This window comes from Pygocentrus nattereri, chromosome 18 (assembly GCF_015220715.1).
Source record: "Pygocentrus nattereri isolate fPygNat1 chromosome 18, fPygNat1.pri, whole genome shotgun sequence".
Classification (NCBI taxonomy): domain Eukaryota; kingdom Metazoa; phylum Chordata; class Actinopteri; order Characiformes; family Serrasalmidae; genus Pygocentrus; species Pygocentrus nattereri.
The window spans coordinates 39,688,659-39,711,029 of record NC_051228.1 but is presented as its reverse complement, the minus strand read 5'-3'; the positions used below and the strand labels follow the sequence as shown (position 1 = coordinate 39,711,029).

Sequence of the window (22,371 nt, the reverse complement as noted above, 5' to 3'; positions counted from 1 at the left end):
AGAGAGAGAGAGAGAGAGAGAGAGAGAGAGAGAGAGACAGAGAGAGAGAGACAGAGAGACAGAGAGAGAGAGAGAGAGAGAGAGAGAGAGAGAGAGAGAGAGAGAGAGAGAGAGAGAGAGAGACAGAGAGACAGAGAGACAGAGAGAGAGAGAGAGAGAGAGAGAGAGTATATATATATTCTAGCACTAATTAAAGTGCTCTTTTTCTGTTTACAATGAACATGCTGCATCGCTTCAAATCTCAACTTAATTACTGCTCAGAGCATATGTTCAGAGTCGTTCTCTCTCGCTCTCACACACACACACACACACACACACACACAGGCATCTCAAGGATACGTCAACTCCATGCTTAGATTCCAAATATTCTCTGAATGCCTAAATGTAGGAGACCTTCTTAATGGAAAGCTTATTTAGCTTATGGTTTTTCTAGCATCATGTACAGCTGGAAGAACGGCTCCGTCTGGAGGTGGCCTTATTTATTTTTTACCCATTCCTAACAGAGCTAGCCAACCTACACCTTCAACTTTATACCCGTCCCATTTCTCCTTTTTACCCCGACCCCTTGTTTCCGAGTGTCACCCTCACCCCTCTGAACTGAGCTACAGGGCAGTGGTTGAGATCTTCCTCTGAAATGAGACCCTCTAATAAAAGAGCGTCACTTCATTAACAGCTACTAGCGCCGCTCTGTAGGCGACCCTGCCCGTCTGCAGGGACAGCAGAGGAGGGGAAAGTTCAGCTCCTCACTGCTGGGCTTTAGTTACATTTAGGGATCAGACGCCTTCAAAGAGGGGGGCAGTTATTTATTATCACCCCCCTAATTCTTCAGTGATATGAAGCTGAAGCCAGAGATTCTCCAGATTCTTGAGAATTTTCCCGTTCCACCTTAAATGGAGCAGCAGCTACATTCTGGAGCTTTAGGCGTCAGAACTGCTGGACTATTTAAGGTGGAACGGGAAAGTTAGCTTGCTGGCTATTGAGACATCAGCATGCTGTTAGTGATTTTTTTTTTTATGCTTGTTATGAAGAAAAAAGACCAGAATTCACTGAAACCACATTAAACTAAGAAAAGAAACCAAAGAAACCCACAAATGTGAGAATTTTCTCCATTAAACAATTATTGTCAGTGTATTAACTTTAACGTCATTTCAGTGAATTTTGGTCGTTTTTCTTCATAACAAGAATTGAAAATTGCTGGTTAACTTTCCCGTTCCACCTAAATGGTCCAGCAGGGACAGCAGTGGAAGATCTCAACCACTGCCCTGTAGCTCACTTCAGAGGGGCACTCCAAAACAAGGGGTAGGGGTAAGAAGAAGAAACAGGACTGGGCCTTGGTTTTTCTTTTATTGGGGAAAATAATGCGATATTGCATTTCTGTGAGAGGCAAAACTATGTGAACCTTTGCTTTGAGTATCTGGTTTGACCCACTTGTGCAGCAATAACTGCAGCCTTTCCGGTAGCTGTTGATAGCCCTGCACATCGGCTGGCTGCAGTTTAAGCCCCTCCGTACAGAAGAGCTTCAACTCTGTTATGCTGATGGGTTTCCTTCCATAAACTACTGCTTCAAGTCCTTCCACAACATTTCTACAGGATTCTACCACTGTTGCCACCGTGTTTGTGCTTATTGGAGCGATAACTGCTTTATATGTTTATATCTATGCAGTATGATCAGGCTCCTCTGCTGAAAAGTTGATGCCACACATGTCACAAAGAAAACATCCCCTCTGTCAGAAGGCTGTGCCTGTTTGGTCAGAACCTCAGCTTTTTGTGATCCAAGAGCTGATTATGGCCTGAAATCCTGAATTTAACCTGTCCTGTACTCTAATTTGTCGTAGAACGTGATCCACCATCCTGAGACTGAACATGCAGGGTTAGATCAAACCAAGCTTAAAGTTAGCAGCTAAAGCAAGAAGTCCTGCCTTGTGAGACCCCTGTCCAGCCCTGTGACCCAGATGGCCCTGCAGTGGAAAACGTCCTGGACCACAGAAACCTGCCGTTTTGAGTGTAGAAGCATGTCAGGGTGTTTATGTGCAGGCCCAGTGTATTTTTAGCTTAATTGTGAAGGGCTCGAGAGGCAGAAGCATTTTCTGGTGACGTCACCAGGCAAACGTAATCCTCAAAACTAAATTAGGAGCTCTTCCCCCAGGAAAGCACGCGACGTGAACGAATGCAAATGCCTCTTCTTCTTCACAGTCGCCTGCAGCTCCATATTACACTCATTTCTCTGGCCTGTACCGACATCCCGCACCGAGCAGAGAGGTCTGTACGTCCGGCATTACGTCTGAGTAACTGTAAACACCTTTCTGTCTGAAAGTTCAGCACTTTGGACACAAGTTATGCAATCGGATTATTTATTTTTCATCCAGTAGGTGGCAAACTAGCCCACACGCCTCCACGTCTCTTTCCAGGAAGACTGGAAATGGAGCGATCAGGTAATTAGGAAGCTCATCCTCATACCTTGGCCTCCGTTCTTTACTCTCAGCTCTGTAACTATTCTCTGTTCTCCCATTATCCGTTTCCCTCTCCCTCGCTCCGTCTGTCATTCCGCTATGTAGGGTAGGTCCTCTGAGACTCAGTCGTATCTGCAGCCAGTTCTTTTTAACTCATCTGCATCTCTTTTTCTCATTTGTAAAGACCAGACTGTCCTTTTACTGCCAGCTCTCTCTCTCTCTCTCTCTCTCTCTCTCTCTCTCTCTCTCTCTCTCTCTCTCTCTCTCTCTCTCTCTCTCTCTCTCTCTCTCTCTCTCTCTCTCTCTCTCTCCTTCTCCCTCCCCCTCTCTCGCTCTCTCTCCCCCTCTCTCTCTCTCTCCTTCTCCCTCCCCCTTCTCACGCACTCTCTCTCTCTCTCTCTCTCTCTCTCTCTCTCTCTCTCTCTCTCTCTCTCTCTCTCTCTCTCTCTCTCTTTCTTTCTGTCTGTCTCCTTTTCCCTCTCTCTCTCTTTCCTTCTTTCTCCCCCTCTCTCTCTCTGTCTCTCTCTCTCTCTCTCTTTCCTTCTTTCTCCCCCTCTCTCGCTCTGTCTCTCTCTCTCTCTCTCTCTCTCTCTCTCTCTCTCTCTCTCTCTCTCTCTCTCTCTCTCTCTCTTTCTTTCTTTCTGTCTCCTTCTCCCTCTCTCTCTCTTTCCTTCTTTCTCCCCCTCTCTCGCTCTGTCTCTCTCTCTCTCTCTCTCTCTCTCTCTCTCTCTCTCTCTCTCTCTCTCTCTCTCTTTCTCTCTCTGTCTCCTTTTCCCTCTCTCTCTCTTTCCTTCTTTCTCCCCCTCTCTCTCTCTGTCTCTCTCTCTCTCTCTCTCTCTCTCTCTTTCCTTCTTTCTCCCCCTCTCTCTCTCTCTCTCTCTCTCTCTCTCTCTCTCTCTCTCTCTCTCTCTCTCTTTCTTTCTGTCTCCTTCTTCCTCTCTCTCTCTTTCCTTCTTTCTCCCCCTCTCTCGCTCTGTCTCTCTCTCTCTCTCTCTCTCTCTCTCTCTCTCAATCATGTTTGATTTTTTTCTTTTTTTTTTTAAAGGAAACTCGGCCGAAATCTTAAGGCACTAACAGGCGCTGATGCCTGTGAACGTGATATGTGGATGATGTGAAACCGTCTCCTGATTGGCTGCTGCCTGATAACCTTGATAGTTGTCATTATGATGATGGCTGCAATGTTTTGGGAAGTTTAAAGGGAAGGAGGATGGGCCTACATAGTAAAGGGAGGGAGTGCCCCCTAGTGAACTAATAGTGTATGTGTAGGTTTTTTGTTATGGTTTGTTTTGGTTTTATGGCAGGTTGTGTTGAAGGTTAGGATGGACATATTTCTCATAAAGCCACTGATGACAGGTTTTCAAACATGCGCCAGTTATGCTCATTTTAAGGCCTTTGCTTTTCTCTTTGCACGTTAGCTCTAGCTAATGTCATCAAAGACCATGATCTCCATTTTCATCCAAAAAAAAGAAAAAATAAATCACTTTTAAAGTACGGTAAAATATCAATATCAAAAATACTGTAAAAGGCCAACACCTGGTTTTTTTCAGACTTTAAGTCTATGCAGTTTGTTAACTATTCACATGTTGTTCATTTGCAAAAAATAGAACGTAAATTCACAAAAACAAATGATCACCTTTGTTTTAGAGACACTGTTGTTTATTTACATGGTCGTTATTATGATGGTAAAATACTGTAAGTCAGAATAACTAGTGAGTATTTCTATGGAATTAAATTTTACCATCGTTTAACACAGATTTTTACCTCCATCGATAAAAAAATACCTTTATTTATTTTTTATTTTTGATGACCTTCGATTATTCTGTTCCAATCTCTCTGAAAATCAAGACTCTCCCAGACTTGACAGACGTACCTCTTGTGTGTCAGATTTTTTCCAGTGGATGTCACAAAACTCAAGTACATCAAGAAAGATGAAAGACAATGACTGATCATTGGTGCTAGGCTTTTTTCTTCACATAGCAAAGCTGAAATAGAACCTGGGTGTGATCTGAGCCTCTGAGCTGGTTTATCTGTGTGTAAACGCAGTCATTAAAGTAGCTTCTCATCATCTGAGAGTCGCTCAAGTTCAGCCTTTTCTGTCTCAGAGCGACGCAGAGAAACTCGTTCAGGCATTTGTTACAGCAAATTGATCACTGTAGTTGATCACTGTAATGATCTTCATACTGAACTTCCTCAGAAAACAGTACATCCTTTATAACTTGGACAAAGAGGCCCTGTTCTGTTTTTATACTAATGTGAACTTATTTTCACCTTTTATTAGGCAGTCAAGGTCAGTGCACACTTTTAAGGAACATTTGAAAACGTCTCTCTTTAGTTTAACACTTGAGGCCCTAGTGAAGGCCAGGGATCCTCAGCTGGGTTTCCCGCAGCAGACACTGCCATCCTGCCTGATGGTACTTGCCTGTGTTGATGCCAGCAGAGAGTCAAGAAGATCCTTGTCTTCCTTTATTTAATAAAACACAGGAATTCTTCTTTCAGGTTCTAAAATCTGTTGTCTTAGCCATCCACAGCCATCACACCCCACTCGAGAGCTGAGTGGAGAAAAGGGTCTTGGTAGATTTAAAATAGTCTAAGAAGTGAAGAGTCTGTGCGTCAGACCAGTCGGTGCAGGAGCTCAGTGGAATAAAACTGTAAACTTAAAAGAGAGATTAAAAATAAGAATAAAAATATGGCTAGTTAGCCTAGTTATGCTAAAAGCCAAGCTAAAAACAACACTCTGCTCTGACGCTCTGGTTATTATCTGTCTCTTCTTCTCCAAAACTTAAAAAATCGCCGCCCAAAGTAATGCAAACCAAACAACATCCACTATTATGATTGAATGAAAACAGTAATGTTTGAATTTTGAAAACAATGAACATCAACAAACAAATAATACCCAGTTAAACCAGCCTGGAAAGACCAATTAGATCCTCAGAAGCTTTTTTGAAGAGTTTATTGAAACGTGTTGCCCACAGGTTGAAAGACCCCCAGTGGCCGGTAGTGGTACTGCTAAAGGGCTGTTGGCCATCAGATTTTTTTTTTTTGACTGCAAAAAATAGTGATTAGATTGGATTTTTGTGTCCAGACCTCACCGACCGATCTGCATGGGTTTCTCTGGCAGTGGTGGACAATAACTGAGTAACTGAGTATCTGAGTAAATGTAATTAGTTTCTGTACTTTAGTATTTTTGGTGTATCTGTACTGAAGTTTCTCCGTTCTGGGCGACTTTCTCCTTTCACTCCACTACATTTCAGAGTCTAATATCCGACTTTTTCCTCCTACATTTTGAGAAATCTGTGGTTCCTTTTGGTTTCTGTGTGTATAAAAACGTAACATGTCAAAACGAAAGAAGCGTAAAGCCAGAGCACCAATCAGGGCCCAGCGGTCACTTTGTTTAGAGCTGGTTTTGACCTGTTGGTCATACCGACCCAGTGCAGCACGCGGTTCAACGTCAGCGCAGCAGCGTAAAACTTTGGGAGAGTCTGTTCAACATAAATGATGAACTAACCTAACTTTGTGTAAATAGAGCTCAATATAGAAATATGTCCACATATGCAGTCGAGACTGACGCGGCTTTTTTCTGAATTTCTACAAACACCATTTCATTTTATAGTAAATGAGTTTGGGCTGGTTTATGTTTATGAACAGACGCCTACAGATCAACATAGTAAAGGAGCTCATCTGTGATCCTGAGTTTAAAGCCAGTTTTTATTCAACTTAAACTTGGAACTAAGTTGTAAATAAATCTGAAACTGAAACTTTGCTTGTGTGTAAAAAGTGATTTCAGAGCCACTCGGTTCTCCCTGATGGAAACTGTTTACCTTCAGTGTTTTGTGCTTCTGATCATTTTAATAGACGTCAGCGTCACTAATTAATGACCTTCTATTAAAAGACTGGTTTACCAAGAGAGACGCTGGAGGACTTTCACCTGAAATGAGTTCATGAAGCCAGTCTGGTTATAAAAATGATAACAGGACATCAGAGCCAGAATTACTCTTTTAGTACTTTTACTTTATACTTAAGTACATTTGAAGGTAAATACTTTAGTACTTTTACTCAAGTGGAGGTCTAAAGGGAGGAACTTCTACTTTTACTGGAGGAATATTTTACCTTGGGGGTCTCGACTTTAACTCAGGTACATGGTTTGTGAACTTCATCCACCTCTGTTCTCTGGTAACAGCATCAGTAAATATGTAGCTACGCTGGTGATGCAGGTGCATCATCTCACCCTCCGAACAGCCACTTCTGTCACTCTGGATTTGACGCCATCATTGTTTGTCGCACAGCAAACAACACAGTTGCTGTGCTTGGAGGTGTAGAGGGTTGTGCCTGGGTTTGATTCCCCTGGCAGGTGACCACGGATGGCTTCAAACGCAGAGGTGAAATTTCCCCAATTGCGGGACTAATAAGGGTCACTTAATTATTAATATGTTGTACCATGTTGGTCCTGGAGGATCGTAATTTCACTCCACTGTGAATTTGTACAAAGTTAGAATGACAATAAAAGCCTTGACTTGACTTGAAATTTTACAGTGAACCAGGCCACTAGAACCTGCAGGAGGCGCTGTTGCATTTGCTTTAATCTACACAGCAAAATCCCTGGTGCTGATGAGCTCTGATAGAGTTAAACTCGTTCACACTCTCCAGGGTTAAATAGCTTTTAGACTAGAGGTCCGTTTTTAACACTGAACCTGAGAAACTGACGCGCCTCATACAGCTGGTCAGTAACTCTGCTCCACACTGCTGAGTTTACTCTACTCCACTGGACTAATTCACGTCAACACTAAAATGCAAGTCAATTAAGATCATCCAATTAAAACCTTCGCATTTCGCTTCACCACAATTACGAACCTCGCCTTGTCCTTCATGAACTGCGCTGCTGTGTTCAACTCGGTTCACTTCACAAGTTACAGTAAACATTCAGTCTCCCAGATCGCCCAAATCACGGCGAGGACATCTGTGACCTGTTAAAGGCAGAAGGCATTAATGTGGTCATCACACCGCTGCACTGACATCTGTTAAAAGGACAGCGCTCGTTTTTCGCACGTGTGCGGACTCTTATTAAAAACAGGCACCGGTGCAGACAAACGCTCCCGTCTCCATCCTCTTCTTATCCTTTTCCCCTCCCAGCAAGTAGAGAGCACAGCTAGACACGTTCAGACACGTTCAACACACCATTTCACCAGCTGCTGGGTCACTGATCAAAACGCTGTGAATGGGACTGAATTAAAGCGGATTAAATCAGTTCCAGTGAAAAACTGCTGACTTTCTTCTACCTTGATTTGACCTCTCAGAGCAGCTCGGTGATACAGCTGCAGATCAAGTCAATGACTAGTATTTAACCACCCAAACAGCACCTGCGCTGTGGGGGTCCTGACCACTGAAGAACAGGGTAACAGAGTATCAGAGAAACAGATGGACTACAGAGTGCTAGTGATGTGTCGTTCGCGAACGATCCGGCTCTAAGAGTCGGCTCTTTGAAGTGAACGATTGGAACCGGCTCCCATTAAGATCCTATTTGGGAGCCGTTTTTTTCCTTCAGTGTCTCGCTGTCTCTCCGCCTCCCTGTCGCTGCGCTTGTGCCCTGCAAGTGCCACAGAGCCGACAGTTTATTTCCAACGTCGTTTTTTTTGTCTTTCGGTGCTTCGCTGTCTTTGTTGATAGTTTGTCCACTTTTTCTTCCTCTGCTGTCCTCGTGTCAAGCGTGTGCTCCACACATCTGACCAATCACACGCAGCTTTCAATTAATATGGTGGGAAAACACTGAAAAAGGATTATCTCCACTTCTTTGTGGAAACGGCAGGCAATTGGCCAAGCTGTGTTGCGTTCGTGGGCAGGTGTTAATACAGACACTCACGCACATGCAGCGGTCAAGAAGCACGGCAGAAAGAAGGGGGGGGGCTGTGTGAGAACACAATAGGCCCAGGTGTGAAAATGAGTGACAGAAAACGCAGCAAGATTTGGACTCATTTTAATGCAACGTCGAGCTCCAGGGCAGAGTGTAGACTGTGCAGTCAGCATTTCATATCGAGCAGGCTGGACAAACAACTTGCACAGGCACATGAGGACATCACACTCATCAGTATTGCTGGAGGAGTCGAGACCAGAAAGGGAACCTTCTGACAGTGCAAGTGCATCACCTGCAGCTACTTCTTCCTACATCCTACATCCCAGCCTTTTTGTGGAAGTGGTGCTATTTTGTGATAAATTAATAATTGGTTATAATAAAGGTTTTATTTATAAATCATTGTTATGCAGCATTTTTACTCATCACAAGTGCTTAACAATGTCAGTAATGAAACAAAATGTTATAAAATTAGGTTTAAGCTATTAATTAATTAATAATGTAAAACTATATATATGGGGAGCCGTTTGGGAGCCGAAAGAGCCGCATCTCAAAATAGAGCCGAAAATCCCATCACTACAGAGTGCAGCTGTACAGTAAGTGGAGCTGATAAAGTGGACAGTGAGCGTGGAAACAGGGAGGTGGTCAGGACGTTACGCCTGACCGGTGTATGTCACTATGGTGTGTATGGTCTGCTCAGCATGTTTGACTCTATTCTGACAGCCAGCTCTGGCTTTTCTCTCTAGCTACATTACACCGCCCGAACAGACAGCAAACCTCATTTCTATATTATCGGGGACTTCGGCTCATGAGGGTCCTAGGCAGCCGCCCACCTTTGCCTAGTGCAAAGACTGCCCAGCTGTGTGAGCACGTGCGTTTTAATCCTTTAAATCTGTTTTAATAGGGCACGATGGAGGCAGATGAAGAAGAAGAAGAAGAAGAAGAGATATTCAGAAGAGATTAACGTCCACCTTATTACACGAAGCTGAAGTAGCTTATTTGCCGGCTTCTTGTTCGAATTTTCCCGTTCCACCTTAAATGCTGCTGCTGCTGCTCGAGGCCAGAAAGTGGCTGCTGCACTTCATCTCCGTCCTTCTCGCCGTGTTTTGGGGGTTTATTGTATTTTTCTGTGTATTAATATCAGAAGCGATTCACTCACTGATGGATTTGCTGATGTGTGTGTTTCTGTTTCTCACACTAAGCTGGTTTTTAATATCAGGTGCGGACCGAATACTTTCCTGCTGGACCGGCCGGCTAATGACCGCGGTCAGTTATTAGAGTCTGGATTAATCCGAGTCTGAGGATTATAACTGAACAGATGTGGTGTAAATGGGTGGAGTAGTAAGGAAGTCGTGGCTGATTTAATCCTGAGACTCTTCGTCTCTCAATACGAGTGAATCTGCTCACGAGCGGATTTTGACCTCTCCAACATGACGGACGCTCAGACGCATCGCCTCAGATAGAGAACAGCAGACAACGCGGCGTCTCGGAATAGTTAGACAGACCGCCTCTGAGCGGTCAGTGCGGCAGTCTAAGCCCGTTAGAGTATCATTAGTAAGCCAGGAGCTCAAACCGCTGAACTTGGTAGTTTGGGATTTCCAGCATCTGCGGGCTCCGCAGGCGGAACCACATATTCGCGATGTTTCAGCACGGCTCCAGTTAGGAGTCGTGCATGTAGGAAGTGTTTCTGTGTCGTCGTTGTTCGGACCGTTTTCCGGAGTTCTGCTCGGTTCTGCGCGCTGTGTGCGGCTTACAGACTGCATAGCGTGCAGACCACAGACCACACAGACTACATGGCTCCGCTGCGGATCCTCTGTGTTCACGGGTACCGGCAGAGCGGCGGCTCTTTCCGGGAGAAGACCGGGGCTCTGCGGAAGCTGCTCCGCCGACACGCCGAGCTGGCCTTCATCACCGCGCCGCACCAGGTCCCCCCGAACCCCGCTCACAGTGCGTAACTCTGCCCCGAACCCGCTCACAGTGCGTAACTCTGCCCCGAACCCGCTCACAGTGCGTAACTCTGCCCCGAACCCGCTCACAGCCCGTAACTCTGCCCCGAACCCGCTCACAGCCCGTAACTCTGCCCCGAACCCGCTCACAGTGCGTAACTCTGCCCCGAACCCGCTCACAGTGCGTAACTCTGCTCCGAACCCTAGTACTAAAGGGTTAGTACTAAAATCATGTACCTGAGTTAAAGTCGAGACCCCCCAAGGTAAAATATCCCTCCAGTAAAAGTAGAAGTTCCTCCCTTTAGACCTCCACTTGAGCAAAAGTACTAAAGTATTTCCCTTCAAATGTACTTAAGTATAAAGTAAAAGTACTAAAAGAGGAATTCTGGCTCTGATGTCCTGTTATCATTTTTATAACCAGACTGGCTTCATGAACTCATTTCAGGTGAAAGTCCTCCAGCGTCTCTCTTGGTAAACCAGTCTTTTAATAGAACGTCATTAATTAGTGACGCTGACGTCTATTAAAATGATCAGAAGCACAAAACACTGAAGGTAAACAGTTTCCATCAGGGAGAACCGAGTGGCTCTGAAATCACTTTTTACACACAAGCAAAGTTTCAGTTTCAGATTTATTTACAACTTAGTTCCAAGTTTAAGTTGAATAAAAACTGGCTTTAAACTCAGGATCACAGATGAGCTCCTTTACTATGTTGATCTGTAGGCGTCTGTTCATAAACATAAACCAGCCCAAACTCATTTACTATAAAATGAAATGGTGTTTGTAGAAATTCAGAAAAAAGCCGCGTCAGTCTCGACTGCATATGTGGACATATTTCTATATTGAGCTCTATTTACACAAAGTTAGGTTAGTTCATCATTTATGTTGAACAGACTCTCCCAAAGTTTTACGCTGCTGCGCTGACGTTGAACCGCGTGCTGCACTGGGTCGGTCTGACCAACAGGTCAAAACCAGCTCTAAACAAAGTGACCGCTGGGCCCTGATTGGTGCTCTGGCTTTGCGCTTCTTTCGTTTTGACATGTTACGTTTTTATACACACAGAAACCAAAAGGAACGACAGATTTCTCAAAATGTAGGAGGAAAAAGTCGGATATTAGACTCTGAAATGTAGTGGAGTGAAAGGAAAAAGTCCAGAACGGAGAAACTTCAGTACAGATACACCAAAAATACTAAAGTACAGAAACTAATTACATTTACTCAGATACTCAGTTACTGTCCAGCACTGCTTTATGGGTGCAAGTAATAATAAAGAGTACCAGCAAAACATGTGTAATGTATCCATTTTACTCTTCTAGTGTTTATTTGTTCAGAATAGATAAAAATAGGTCAATCTGTGCATTTTCAGTTTTCATCATTATCTTTACACATCATAACCGCGAAAGCCTTCAGAAATTACTAAACAAGAAGAGCCGATTAAACAGCATAACAGCCGTGATTGGTCAGTCTTAAAGGGTCAATGTTCACTGAACTGAATTTGACTTTGCTCCGAAAGGAAGTTGGTGCCTTAGTTTTTCTCCTGAGGCTCATTTTTTTGAGACTCTTGATGAAAAAGTTCAAATTACCATCAAAATCTCTGGTTCTGAGTGACAGTTTGGGCTTCATGGCTGCAGTCTGGACTAAATGGGCAGTCGTGGGCTGGAGGTCAGGGAACCAGCCTTGTGACCGGAAGGTCGCCGGTTCGATCCCCTGAGCCGACAGCACATGACTGAGGTGTCCTTGAGCAAGACACCTAACCCCCAACTGCTCCCCGGGCGCTGCAGATAGGACTGCCCACTGCTCCGGGCAAGCGTGCTCACTGCCCCCTAGTGTGTGTGTTCACTAGAGTGTATGTGGTGTTTCACTGCACTGATGGGTTAAATGCGATTTGAAATTTCCCCATCAGAAGCCAAGGGCCGATTAAAATCTGTCCACGGGATGCATTTGACCCTGGGGCCAGACATTGGACACCCCTGTATTAGAAAGAGACGGTTTAGATATACACGATTGGACAGGAGATTAAAACATTCATTAACTTTTCTTAATTTATTGAACTCTTATGGTTAAATGAGTTTTTTTAATGATATAGCCAATGGAATTGATTATTCTTCTCCACACAGACACATTCTGGCCCTCTCTTCACATGAAGTATTCCTGAAAGACCTTAGAGACGGAGTTTGGCTCGTGAAGTGATGCTAGTTTGTGCTGTGATATTGAAACCATATCAGATCACTGTTATAAAACACTTACTGGCATCAGACCAAGTCTTGAATCTGACTGATAATTCAACCCGGTATTTGATGGAGTTTGTTTTCCAGAGGAGGTTTAGGCAAAGCTGGGCTGTTATGCTGAAATGCCTGCATGTCATTCATTTCACAGCATTCGTAATCCTCTACAAACGAATTTCTCTGTAATGCAGGTTGAGGTGCATTGAGTTAGACCTGAAAAATAGTGAGCATTGGCATCGGCCCAGAGTTTCCGTGCTGGTGCGTCCCTAATTTTGACATTTACTGTGCAAGATGTTCTTTGGAAGTAGCTTCTGGGTTTTGACTTGCGTATTTGGCTCTGCTGTAGTTCAGCAGTAGCTTCTTTACATTAGGAGGAATGTATAAAAGATTCAATTAGAGGACAATTAGTGGTTCTTCCAGGGAACACCTCCTCAATTTATCAGCCTAGCAACTGATGGACCTGAAACCACACCTGAAACTAGTAATTACAATTAAGCACCAGGTTCCACAAGACAGCCTTGTAACTAACAGCGTTAGAGCTAAAGGGAGTTTCAGCTCAAAGCCTAGCTTTACCAGCAGAAACACAGGATTCAGTTAGAGGACAAAAGAGCACAATTTGTTCTTACCCAGGTCTCATTTTCCAGGTTGATGGGCAGTAAAACCTCTAAATGCCACCTCGAAATCTCAGTTTTTACCAACGTTACTCTGATTTTCTGTGTGTCTGGTCCACTAATGCACTTTGTCTCCACCAGACTCTCAAGATCAAGAGAAATCCTCCGATGTGAGTGATGAAGATCAGAGGGGCTGGTGGTTCTCCGATGTCCAGGCACGCAGCTTTGACGCCAGGCAGGAGTGCGAGAGCAGCCTGGGTCTAGAGGAGAGTCTGGATGCCGTGCGGGTGGCGTTGAAGGACATGGGCCCATTTGATGGCATTTTGGGCTTCAGTCAGGGCGCCGCCCTTGTGGCCATGGTATGTGCGCTGCAGGAGCGGCAACTGGAGCCTGCTTTTAACTTCCGCTTCGCTATCCTGGTCGCAGGGTTCCGCAGTGCCTGTGCCCAGCATCAGCACTTCTATGAGGACCTTCAGATCACTCTGCCTTCCCTGCACGTATTTGGACAGGAAGACAAAGTGATCCCGGAGCGGATGAGCCGAGACCTGCTGCCTGTGTTCCCTGGAGCTCATGTCCTTACTCACCCAGGCGGACATTTCATTCCTGCGGCCTCTGCCCATAGACAGATCTACCAGGAATTTCTACAGAGGTTTCAGTAGGAGGAGGAGGAGGAGGGACGAGAAGCCTTTATCTAAGACTTTCTGAATATCCTTTATTTTGGGAAACTGTGCATATGTGGCAAGTTGTCTGTGAAAAGTCTGTGAACTAACGTTTTCCTGAAGTTCTCAGGGAGCAGATGCAGGAATAAAGAAAGCGAAATGTTTAAATATGGGTTTGTTCACGTTTGTGTTCATGAATCATATCAGTACTCTGAACACATTTAATGTGGCCCTTGTGTTTTAGTACAATTAATATCAGCAGAGTAATTTAGGTGAGCAGTGTATTAGACACCCCCCACGTCGTATCTACACTCATTGGCCACTTTATCAGGTACCCACAGCTGCTATAGATGCACTTTGGTCCGTCAGTAGAAAGAGCCCTCTGGGTTATTTTAGATTTTTTTGAGGTGTTAAGTGACATCACACCTGGATGGACATCCCCACATGAATCATAATTTAAGATTTAGATCATTTAATATGAGAAGATCCTTTAGTCCTACAGTTCTCAGTGCTGCAGCAGATAAAGGACAGCGAGGCATCAAGAATTAACAAGCAAGTCTTTCACAGAACGGTGACCCCTCTGAGTCAAAGACTCCGCCTCTCTGAGATGCTCTTCATACCCAGTCATGTTACTGACCTGCTGCCAATCAACCACCAGCTGTTTTTTAGCGTCACACAACTTTACCAGCCTTTTGTTCTCACGTCCCAACTTTTCTGGCATCAAATTTAAAATATTAAAATAAATAAATAAAAATTTCTCAGTTTCAACATTTGGTTTGTTGTCTTTGAAGCATTTGTAATGAAATATATGGTTTAAATGATTTGCACATCATTGCATTTGGTTTTATTAACATCTTTAACATCGTCACAACTCTTTTTGGAGATGGGGTTGTAGTTTTGTGGTTAGGGCATCGCTGGGTGTGCCCAGTACCCTGGCAACGCAGCTGACAAACTGGAGGTGTTCGGGAGCCCGAGCACTTCTACCCTGACAGAAAAGCATGTGCGTCCATGTGCGGGAACTCTGTGTTCTCTTGTAGCTTAAGTCAGCTCGTGCTCCAGTATTGCAGCCTTGATCGTTTCCAGATGTTTGGGGTTTGTGCCCTGTTTTCCTCTCTGTGCAGCCAGAGTGTCCCTCACCTTCCCCTGCTCTCTGATTCGATTTACTCAGGAGCTGTCAAACCACAGTGGGGCTGTAAACCACTCTGCTTATGACTGTCGTTGTGGCTGGTGTCCAGGCTTTTAAGCCCTCCAGTCTGAGCACCGCGTCGATGTCCTGTGTTTGTGGACTGCTGTGTGAGTTTGGACGGAATGTTTGCGTGGACGTTCGCAGGCTGCCGTCCAGATGAGGGGTTTGAATGAAGCCGGGCCGGCTGCGTGATGTGGTTGACAACTGGTTTGTTTTTCTGCCGGAGGAACGCTCCAGCACAAGCCCACATGCCTGCACTCATCCTCCTCCCTCCCTCCCTCCTGTTTGTTTTTTATGGAAACAAACCCTCATCACTCTGCTTTACTGTCGTCCCTGTGCTGATCTGTGGTCCGGTTTTAAGGGTGTCGTCTCTTTCTGCGTGGAAAGTGCTGTCGGTGCTGTTAGGTGCCGTCCGTGCGGCTCTTTTTGGAACCTTACTTCTTTTTTTCTGACTGTTTTGTTCTTTCACCCCATTCTTCACACAAGCCTGTCTGCTTTTTGTTTGCCTGCCTTTTCTTCTCCTCTGCGGCACGGCAGCCCTTCTGCGCACACACACACACACACATGGTTTTGATAAGAGCGAAAGAACTGGTGGAGAGAAGAGCAGAGAAGTTCTTTGCCAGTAAGTTTTACAACAGGGTCGTGACTCCTCGTCTCAGGAATCTGTCCTGTTGCACAACAGCAGCCACGGAGGGAGCGAGTGACTGGGCGAGAGATGGGAAGAGTTGTGTAAGTTTGGGGAATCGTCTGTCTGGAGGGAGGAGAGGGGAGAGTGCGTCACTCGGGCTGTGTTTTGATTCAGGGGGGTGGAGTGGAGAGAAGTAGAAGAGTCGAAGGCGGGAAAGTGCTGGAGACTCATTTTAGGGCTGGGGGCCTCTGGAGGCGGGGCTTAGAGAGCGGAGCTGGAAGGTGGGTCTGTATAAGAGCGGCAGCCGTGCTACAGTTTCACCTAGACTTTGAGGACCACACGGATTCTGGCCTTTGGGAAATGAGACTGTTTACTTTTCTTACAGCTTCATGAATGGATTATATCATCATCCTCATCGTCACCCTTTCTGCTCCTCATTGCTGGCATTAGCATTACCTGTGTCTTTTCTACTGCTGCATGCGTCCTATGAATGCCGTTGCAATGCCTTTTCTCTGTTTGAGTGGTCTGGGCTGGATTTCAGCCGTTTGTGGTACTTTAGCCATAGCAGGGATGATGATCTGGTGACGTCTGCATTTCTTGCTTTTTTTGTACCCAGTCTGTGGGATAATATCTTGAGTGCTTGTGATCTCAGTCAGTGGGGCTATGAATTTGTCCGTTTTCCCTAATGAGATTGACCCAGCAGGCACTTCAGTAAGTACTGCAAATGTGTGCCGTATTTCCAGCATTGAATATAATGCACTACATTACCACAAGTGCCAAAATAAGTGAAGTGAAAGACAAAAACTGTGATGTAATATATTTTATTCATACGGAAATTATGTGCCAGGGTAGTGTGTGCACATCCTCAGTTTAACTACTGCATTCACAATGAGAAAATAATGAGATGCCTGTTTTTAGCGGACAAAGCTGTTCATTTCAGACGTCCAGTGCTTTCAGACACGTCTGCTGGACACACAGGTTGAGTATTTACAAACAGGGAGGGGAGCTAGAGGATGGAGTGGGTGGATTGTGCAGCGGAAAGAGGAATAGTGGGCCGGATGAATGAAACACACTTCAAAAGGTGATGCACTGAATTTCCTCGCTTCAAATGTTTACGCCTTTATTCCGTCAACACAGGTACTGGCAGAAGGAAAGTGAACTGAAAGACTGGAATGAATTAAGTTCAATGCATTACTTATTCCAGTGCAGGGAGATGGGTATGAAACTGCTGTAATCCTGGAAGCGGAGACAGCAGACAGCTACTGGAGTATACTGACCTCATATCTCCAAACTGGTCACTTTACAGGAGAAGGAAAAAAGCTGCTTCACTTCTAATGGAAGTCAATGGAACCAGAATTATTTCCAAGTCATTTTGGGCTGTTTCCTTTAGTCCATTCATCATGAAATTTACATACAATGTAAAGAGTAAGAGGCCTTTTCAAATTATGTCAAAAACTGAAAAATGGAGACAGCAGCGATTTGCATCGTTTAGCAGTAGGAAAAGCATGAAGTGCATTGTTTCTACGTGGAATGTGTCCTCAAAGAGCAGCACGTCTGCATAATTCAGTGGTTGGGATGTAAACAAAGTCGTTCCGAGTGGTTTGATGTGAAATGGTTCATTAGAGAAACTCAGACTGCTGTAGTGGTGCTGATAGGAACCAGGAGTTGCAATGCCTACTTTTCACCTGTTTATCTGCCACGACCAGCCAACCCACTCGCCGTCGAGTTTTACATGTGGCGTTGATCGGGCTAAAACAGTGGCGAATACGATTAATAAAAGCTTTAGGGACTATTTTGCCTCATCACGCCCTGTATGTACCCTGTATGTCATGAATGTATATAAAATATAAATGTTCCAGGCTAAAATCTTCTTCAAGCATCAGGCAGCATCAGGCAGCATATTCATAGAACATTTCATATAAAAGCTCTCTGTGTGGTCACTGGAAGAGGCATTCAACTCTTCGGATGTCTGGTTCCAATCACCACCACGGTGAACAGTTCTGACAGCTGTTCTAGATCAGAGAACTCCACATTAAAGCACTGCGAATGACTTTGTTTACATTTTGATATACAGGGAACGATGCATTGATGTAACGCTGGCAGCAGACACTGTAGATGGCATGAAGTGAATTATTAAAAAGATCTTCATGGGTTCTTCAGTAAAGAGAATCACTCTATTGAGAAGTTAGAATTTAGAGTTCTATATGGAACCATTTCATTGCTTAAATGGTTCTCTTCATGGTGGAATGCTTCTTCAGACAGAGGGCGAATGTTTTGGTTCTACCCAGAGACAAAATTAAATCTTAACATCGTCTCAGAGGAATAAAGCAGGTCTCAGTATTATATTAATGAAGGGTCAGTGATTTCTGAGATGTTCCTCCTGAACCTCCTCAGGCGAGGAGATCTCCTTCTGCACTGACTCAGCTGAGGCTGGGCTGAGATGAGTCAGACGCTAAAGAGTCTCAGGAGCCAAATTTCAGAAACAGGAGAAAACAACTTCAGTCTCACTGAGAAGTACCTGAGATCAAGAGATCTCATTTCTGCGTGGGACCTTTTTGAATATGGTTCTGCGTAGCACCAAAAAGGGTTCTTCTGTTGTTAGGAAGGAAAGATCTAAATGACATCTCAAACTGGACTTAACCTTGTCCAGGAGAAGAACCTGAGATCTATAGGAGATCTCCTTTAGAACTTTCCTCTGGTGAAATGTGTTAGAGGCTTCGTACCAACAGAAGAACCCTTTTTTTGGTGCTACGTAGAATCATATACAAAAGGGTTCCACACAGAACCACATTAGAATTACTCAGAACCATTCCCTTTGCTAAGGAACCCTTGAAGAAGCATCTTTTTAAGAGTTTAGGAGTTTAGACCGTTGACAGGAGACGCTGATAAGATCAGGCCTGGCTGAGCCGCCGTGGCCTGACTGTTGCGCAATGGTGATGAAATGTGCTGCTGTGATTGTTATTCCTCAGAGCTCGAGCTGACCCAGAAAAGCCGTAGGGACGTTCTGGAGGGTTCTGTGGGGTCTGTGTGAGGTTCCTCTGCGTCATTCCTTCTCGACTCGAGGACGGATCTGTTTCAGAGCGCACTCGGTGTCCGGTACAGGCTGTTTGTGAGAGGAATCTGACCATCTGAGTGCGGTTAGAGCCACTTATTATTCACTTCCAGCTCGGGCCAAACATTGCGCACACGCTTCCCCGCTGCTTGATGGTTTTCCTGTTTATGTGGACGGTGCGTACCGCCGCCGCAGCCAGGCCACGCCCACCCCAGTTCTTTCACCACTCTTTTTCACGTCTGAGCTGCTCTTCATCACTCTCGTGCTTTCTCTCTCTCTTTGGTGTCGTTCTGACTCTCTTTCTCCCACTTTTCTCTCGTTCTTCACGAGGTTTGGGGTCTGCTGGGCTCCTGTCAGAGGCATTCTTGTGGCTTGGCAGCCTCACAGGTGCCTTAGTGAGGGTGAATGTGACTCATGAGGAGGAGGAGGAGGAGGAGGAGGAGGAGGAGGAGGAGGGAAGAGGGGGTTTGTTCCGAGTCCTTTCATTCCAGATTAATTATTTCTTTCATCTTGATATCTTTAATGTGATCAGACTCCTCCGATGAGGGAAATGTCATTTAGATACGTCACGTCTGACCATAGCGGTCAGACTAATGCAGGCCGGACTTTAATTGGAATTTGTCAAATTGCTGTGTCCAGAAAGCAGTTTGTACGGCTATCAGCTGTACAGGTAGACATACATCAATCTGCCGTGATACTGAAACCACCTCCTCGTTCCTGCGCTCACTGTCCACTTTATCAGCTCCACTGACCGTATAGCTGCTCTCTGTAGTTCTACAGTTACAGACTGTAGTCCATCTGTTTCTCTGATACTCTGTTACCCTGTTCTTCAGTGGTCAGGACCCCCATGGACCCTCACAGAGCAGGTACTGTTTGGGTGGTGGATCATTCTCAGCACTGCAGTAACACTGACGTGGTGGTGGTGGTGTGTTGGTGTGTGTTGTGCTGGTTTGAGTGGATCAGACACAGCAGTGCTGCTGGAGTTTTTAAACACCTCAGTGTCGCTGCTGGACTGAGAACAGTCCACCAACCAAAAATATCCAGCCAACAGTGTCCTGTGGGCAGCGTCCTGTGACCACTGATGAAGGACTAGAGGATGACCAACACAAACTGTGCAGCAGCAGATGAGCTGTCGTCTCTGACTTTACATCTACAAGGTGGACTGACAAGGTAGGAGTGTCTAATAGAGTGGACAGTGAGTGGACACAGTGTTTACAAACTCCAGCAGCACTGCTGTGTCTGATCCACTCAGACCAGCACAACACACACCAACACACCACCACCATGTCAGTGTTACTACAGTGCTGAGAATGAGCCACCACCCAAACAGTACCTGCTCTGTGAGGGTCCATGGGGGTCCTGACCACTGAAGAACAGGGTAACAGAGTATCAGAGAAACAGATGGACTACAGTCTGTAACTGTAGAACTACAGAGTGCAGCTATACGGTCAGTGGAGCTGATAAAGTGGACAGTGAGCGGAGAAACGAGGAGGTGGTTTTAACACTATGGCTCATCAGGGAATGTAAATAAGTTGGCTTTTGTGATGAAGTCCAGTTTTGGGCAGCTTAGTTTCCATATATGGACTTTAATTGGCTATAAAACTTATATATGCATGTGTTTTTCCAAAAAGCTGTTCTCTAGAGAACCTTCTGTTGAATGGACTGTTACGGAACCTAAAGTGTTTTTTCTGTGGCATCACTCCAAAAATCCGCGTGTGGCAGCTTTACTTTAAGCATGTAGTGACACTGAATTAGTAGTAGTAGATCATTTGGAGGGGAAATGAGACGTATTCTATATATATTATATAATATATAATAGCAGTGCTGATATATTAGTATTAGAATTAGTATTGTTAGTAATACTAGTGGAAGTAGTAATAAGATTAGATCATTATTATTAGTAGTATTAGCATTAATAATGGTAGTAGCAGTAGTATAAGTGGCATAAGAAGGATTTTATGGGCTTAAGTGTGAAGAAAAATGCAAAAATTGATGACAAAATAATATAAATATGTCAAATCATTTTATATGGAGTAATTACTTAATTAAGTATTGAATTAATTTAAAGTCATTTGTTTGTTTACGCACTACTATGGTGAATAAGTTGTCTCAGACATGGTCTGAAGGCATCTCACTCCACCTACGATCATCTCACATTAAAAAAGTTTACATAAGGCTGCTCATTTAGGACTTTGAGTTAGAGATAATGAATATATTACGACGCAGGTTGTTGAGCATCTGTCTGAAAGCAGTTGCCATAGAGATGCATTACAAATAATAATGGAATAAACAGACGTCAGGACTGCCTGTGTAGTGTTGATGGAAGACGACTGGTGTTGTTAGGAAATTGGATCTTTCTGTGACTCAAACTGTGACAGTATGTGTAAGACTTTAAGGGGTCGGGTGACCACAGGCCCCCGTGCGACTACCTCCCTGCCCCCCCAGCAGTTACGCCACCGAACAGTGGTGACTTTATGTACAACAGCTACTAATTAGAAACCGATCTTTTATAGGTTAGAAGCTGGTTAGTGTTCCACCTCCCTGCTTTCTGCCCTGAACAGTAAGAGTTTATGTGCTGGGGGTGTGATATCAGCACATAGTCTCTCACTGTGCCGGGACGAGAGACCCCACGTCGGCCCACGGGACAGCCCAGGGCGCTTAATACTCTCTATGACCCACAGGCAGACTTTGTCTCTGTCATCTGTTTAATGACAAATGAGACCTATTTCAGTTAAAGGCTTTATTTTTATCCTGTGTAACTTTATTCATTTATTTATTTTCTTTTACAGAAATAACTTCCATCTAGAAAAAGCTGAGTTACCTTTGTAAGCACTTTGGATCCGGAGCCAGTTACCCCAGAATCGCTGAAGCACAGAGATGATAAAAAGGATGATAGTGGAAATTTAACAGGAGTTAATCACAAATCAGTATTATAAAATACTGTAGATGCTTTTGCTCATCTAAAACCTTGGGCTTTCACATACATCTGCAGTTCTACACTCTGGCCTGTAGAGGGCAGCACACTACAGCGAACGGAGAATCGAGAAACCCTGCTGTTTGTTATCTCGTTATCCAGATCTCTTACAAGGTGTCGTCCAGAGCATTTCCATAACCAAGTACATTGAGATGCTTCATGGATTTTCATCCGAGAGTTTGTTACACTGTCAGTAATGAAGCTTCTGTTCAGGTCCATTTCTCCGTCATCGAGGTACCAACAGTGTAAATGTTCCTCAAAGCTCCAGCAGTGGGTTTAAGGTCTGATTGTGGACCTTAAATCAGGTTCTCCAGGTGAAAAGTTGGTATTTGTTCCTTTTCATAACCGAATGTTTTAAAACAGAGCAGTAGAGTAAAAGCCTGGAGGCGAGGCGAGGCGGGGTGTGTGGAGTCAGTCCAGCTTAGAACAGATCATCTCAGTGGATTATGGTTCAGTTATGTTCCCTGACTAAAGGCACTGAGATGGAGCCTTGAGGGAACCACCCCAGTGATGAGAGGAGAACTGACCCAGAGACAGTCTAGAACCTTTATTTCTGAGGGTGCAGTTTGAGAACTGTGACTTACTTTTCCTTCAGTCTGCTTCTACTCAGTGGGGCTGGCGTTTGTTTTCCCCAGCTGGAGCAGGTTAGGGAGAAGGTTGGAGATAGAACCAGGTATCGGGTGAGTTCATTATCATTTACACAATCCATCAGAGCTTTATATTTCCTCCGACACTCACCGAGGCCAACAGAGATCCCGAGTCTCTGCTTCTCCAAGTGAATAGTGGAAAAGCTGACCAGC

General features: G+C 44.7%; 1 protein-coding gene across 1 annotated transcript; it reads left to right on the top strand.

The window, feature by feature from the left end:
- The first annotated feature begins 9,941 nt into the window (after positions 1-9,941).
- On the top strand, positions 9,942-13,901 carry ovca2 (OVCA2 serine hydrolase domain containing). Its single transcript, XM_037547032.1, has 2 exons — positions 9,942-10,239; positions 13,214-13,901. Exons 1-2 carry the CDS (start codon positions 10,086-10,088, stop codon positions 13,729-13,731), a joined length of 672 nt encoding a protein of 223 aa, XP_037402929.1. The 5' UTR covers positions 9,942-10,085; the 3' UTR covers positions 13,732-13,901.
- The last annotated feature ends 8,470 nt before the right edge of the window (positions 13,902-22,371 follow it).

Bases quoted from the DNA above. Each gene is read 5' to 3' on its own strand.
- ovca2 (XM_037547032.1), top strand. From the start codon at position 10,086: ATGGCTCCGCTGCGGATCCTCTGTGTTCACGGGTACCGGCAGAGCGGC. The intron at 10,240-13,213 runs GTGCGTAACTCT...TGTCTCCACCAG, and splicing joins CCCCCCGAACCCCGCTCACA to ACTCTCAAGATCAAGAGAAA.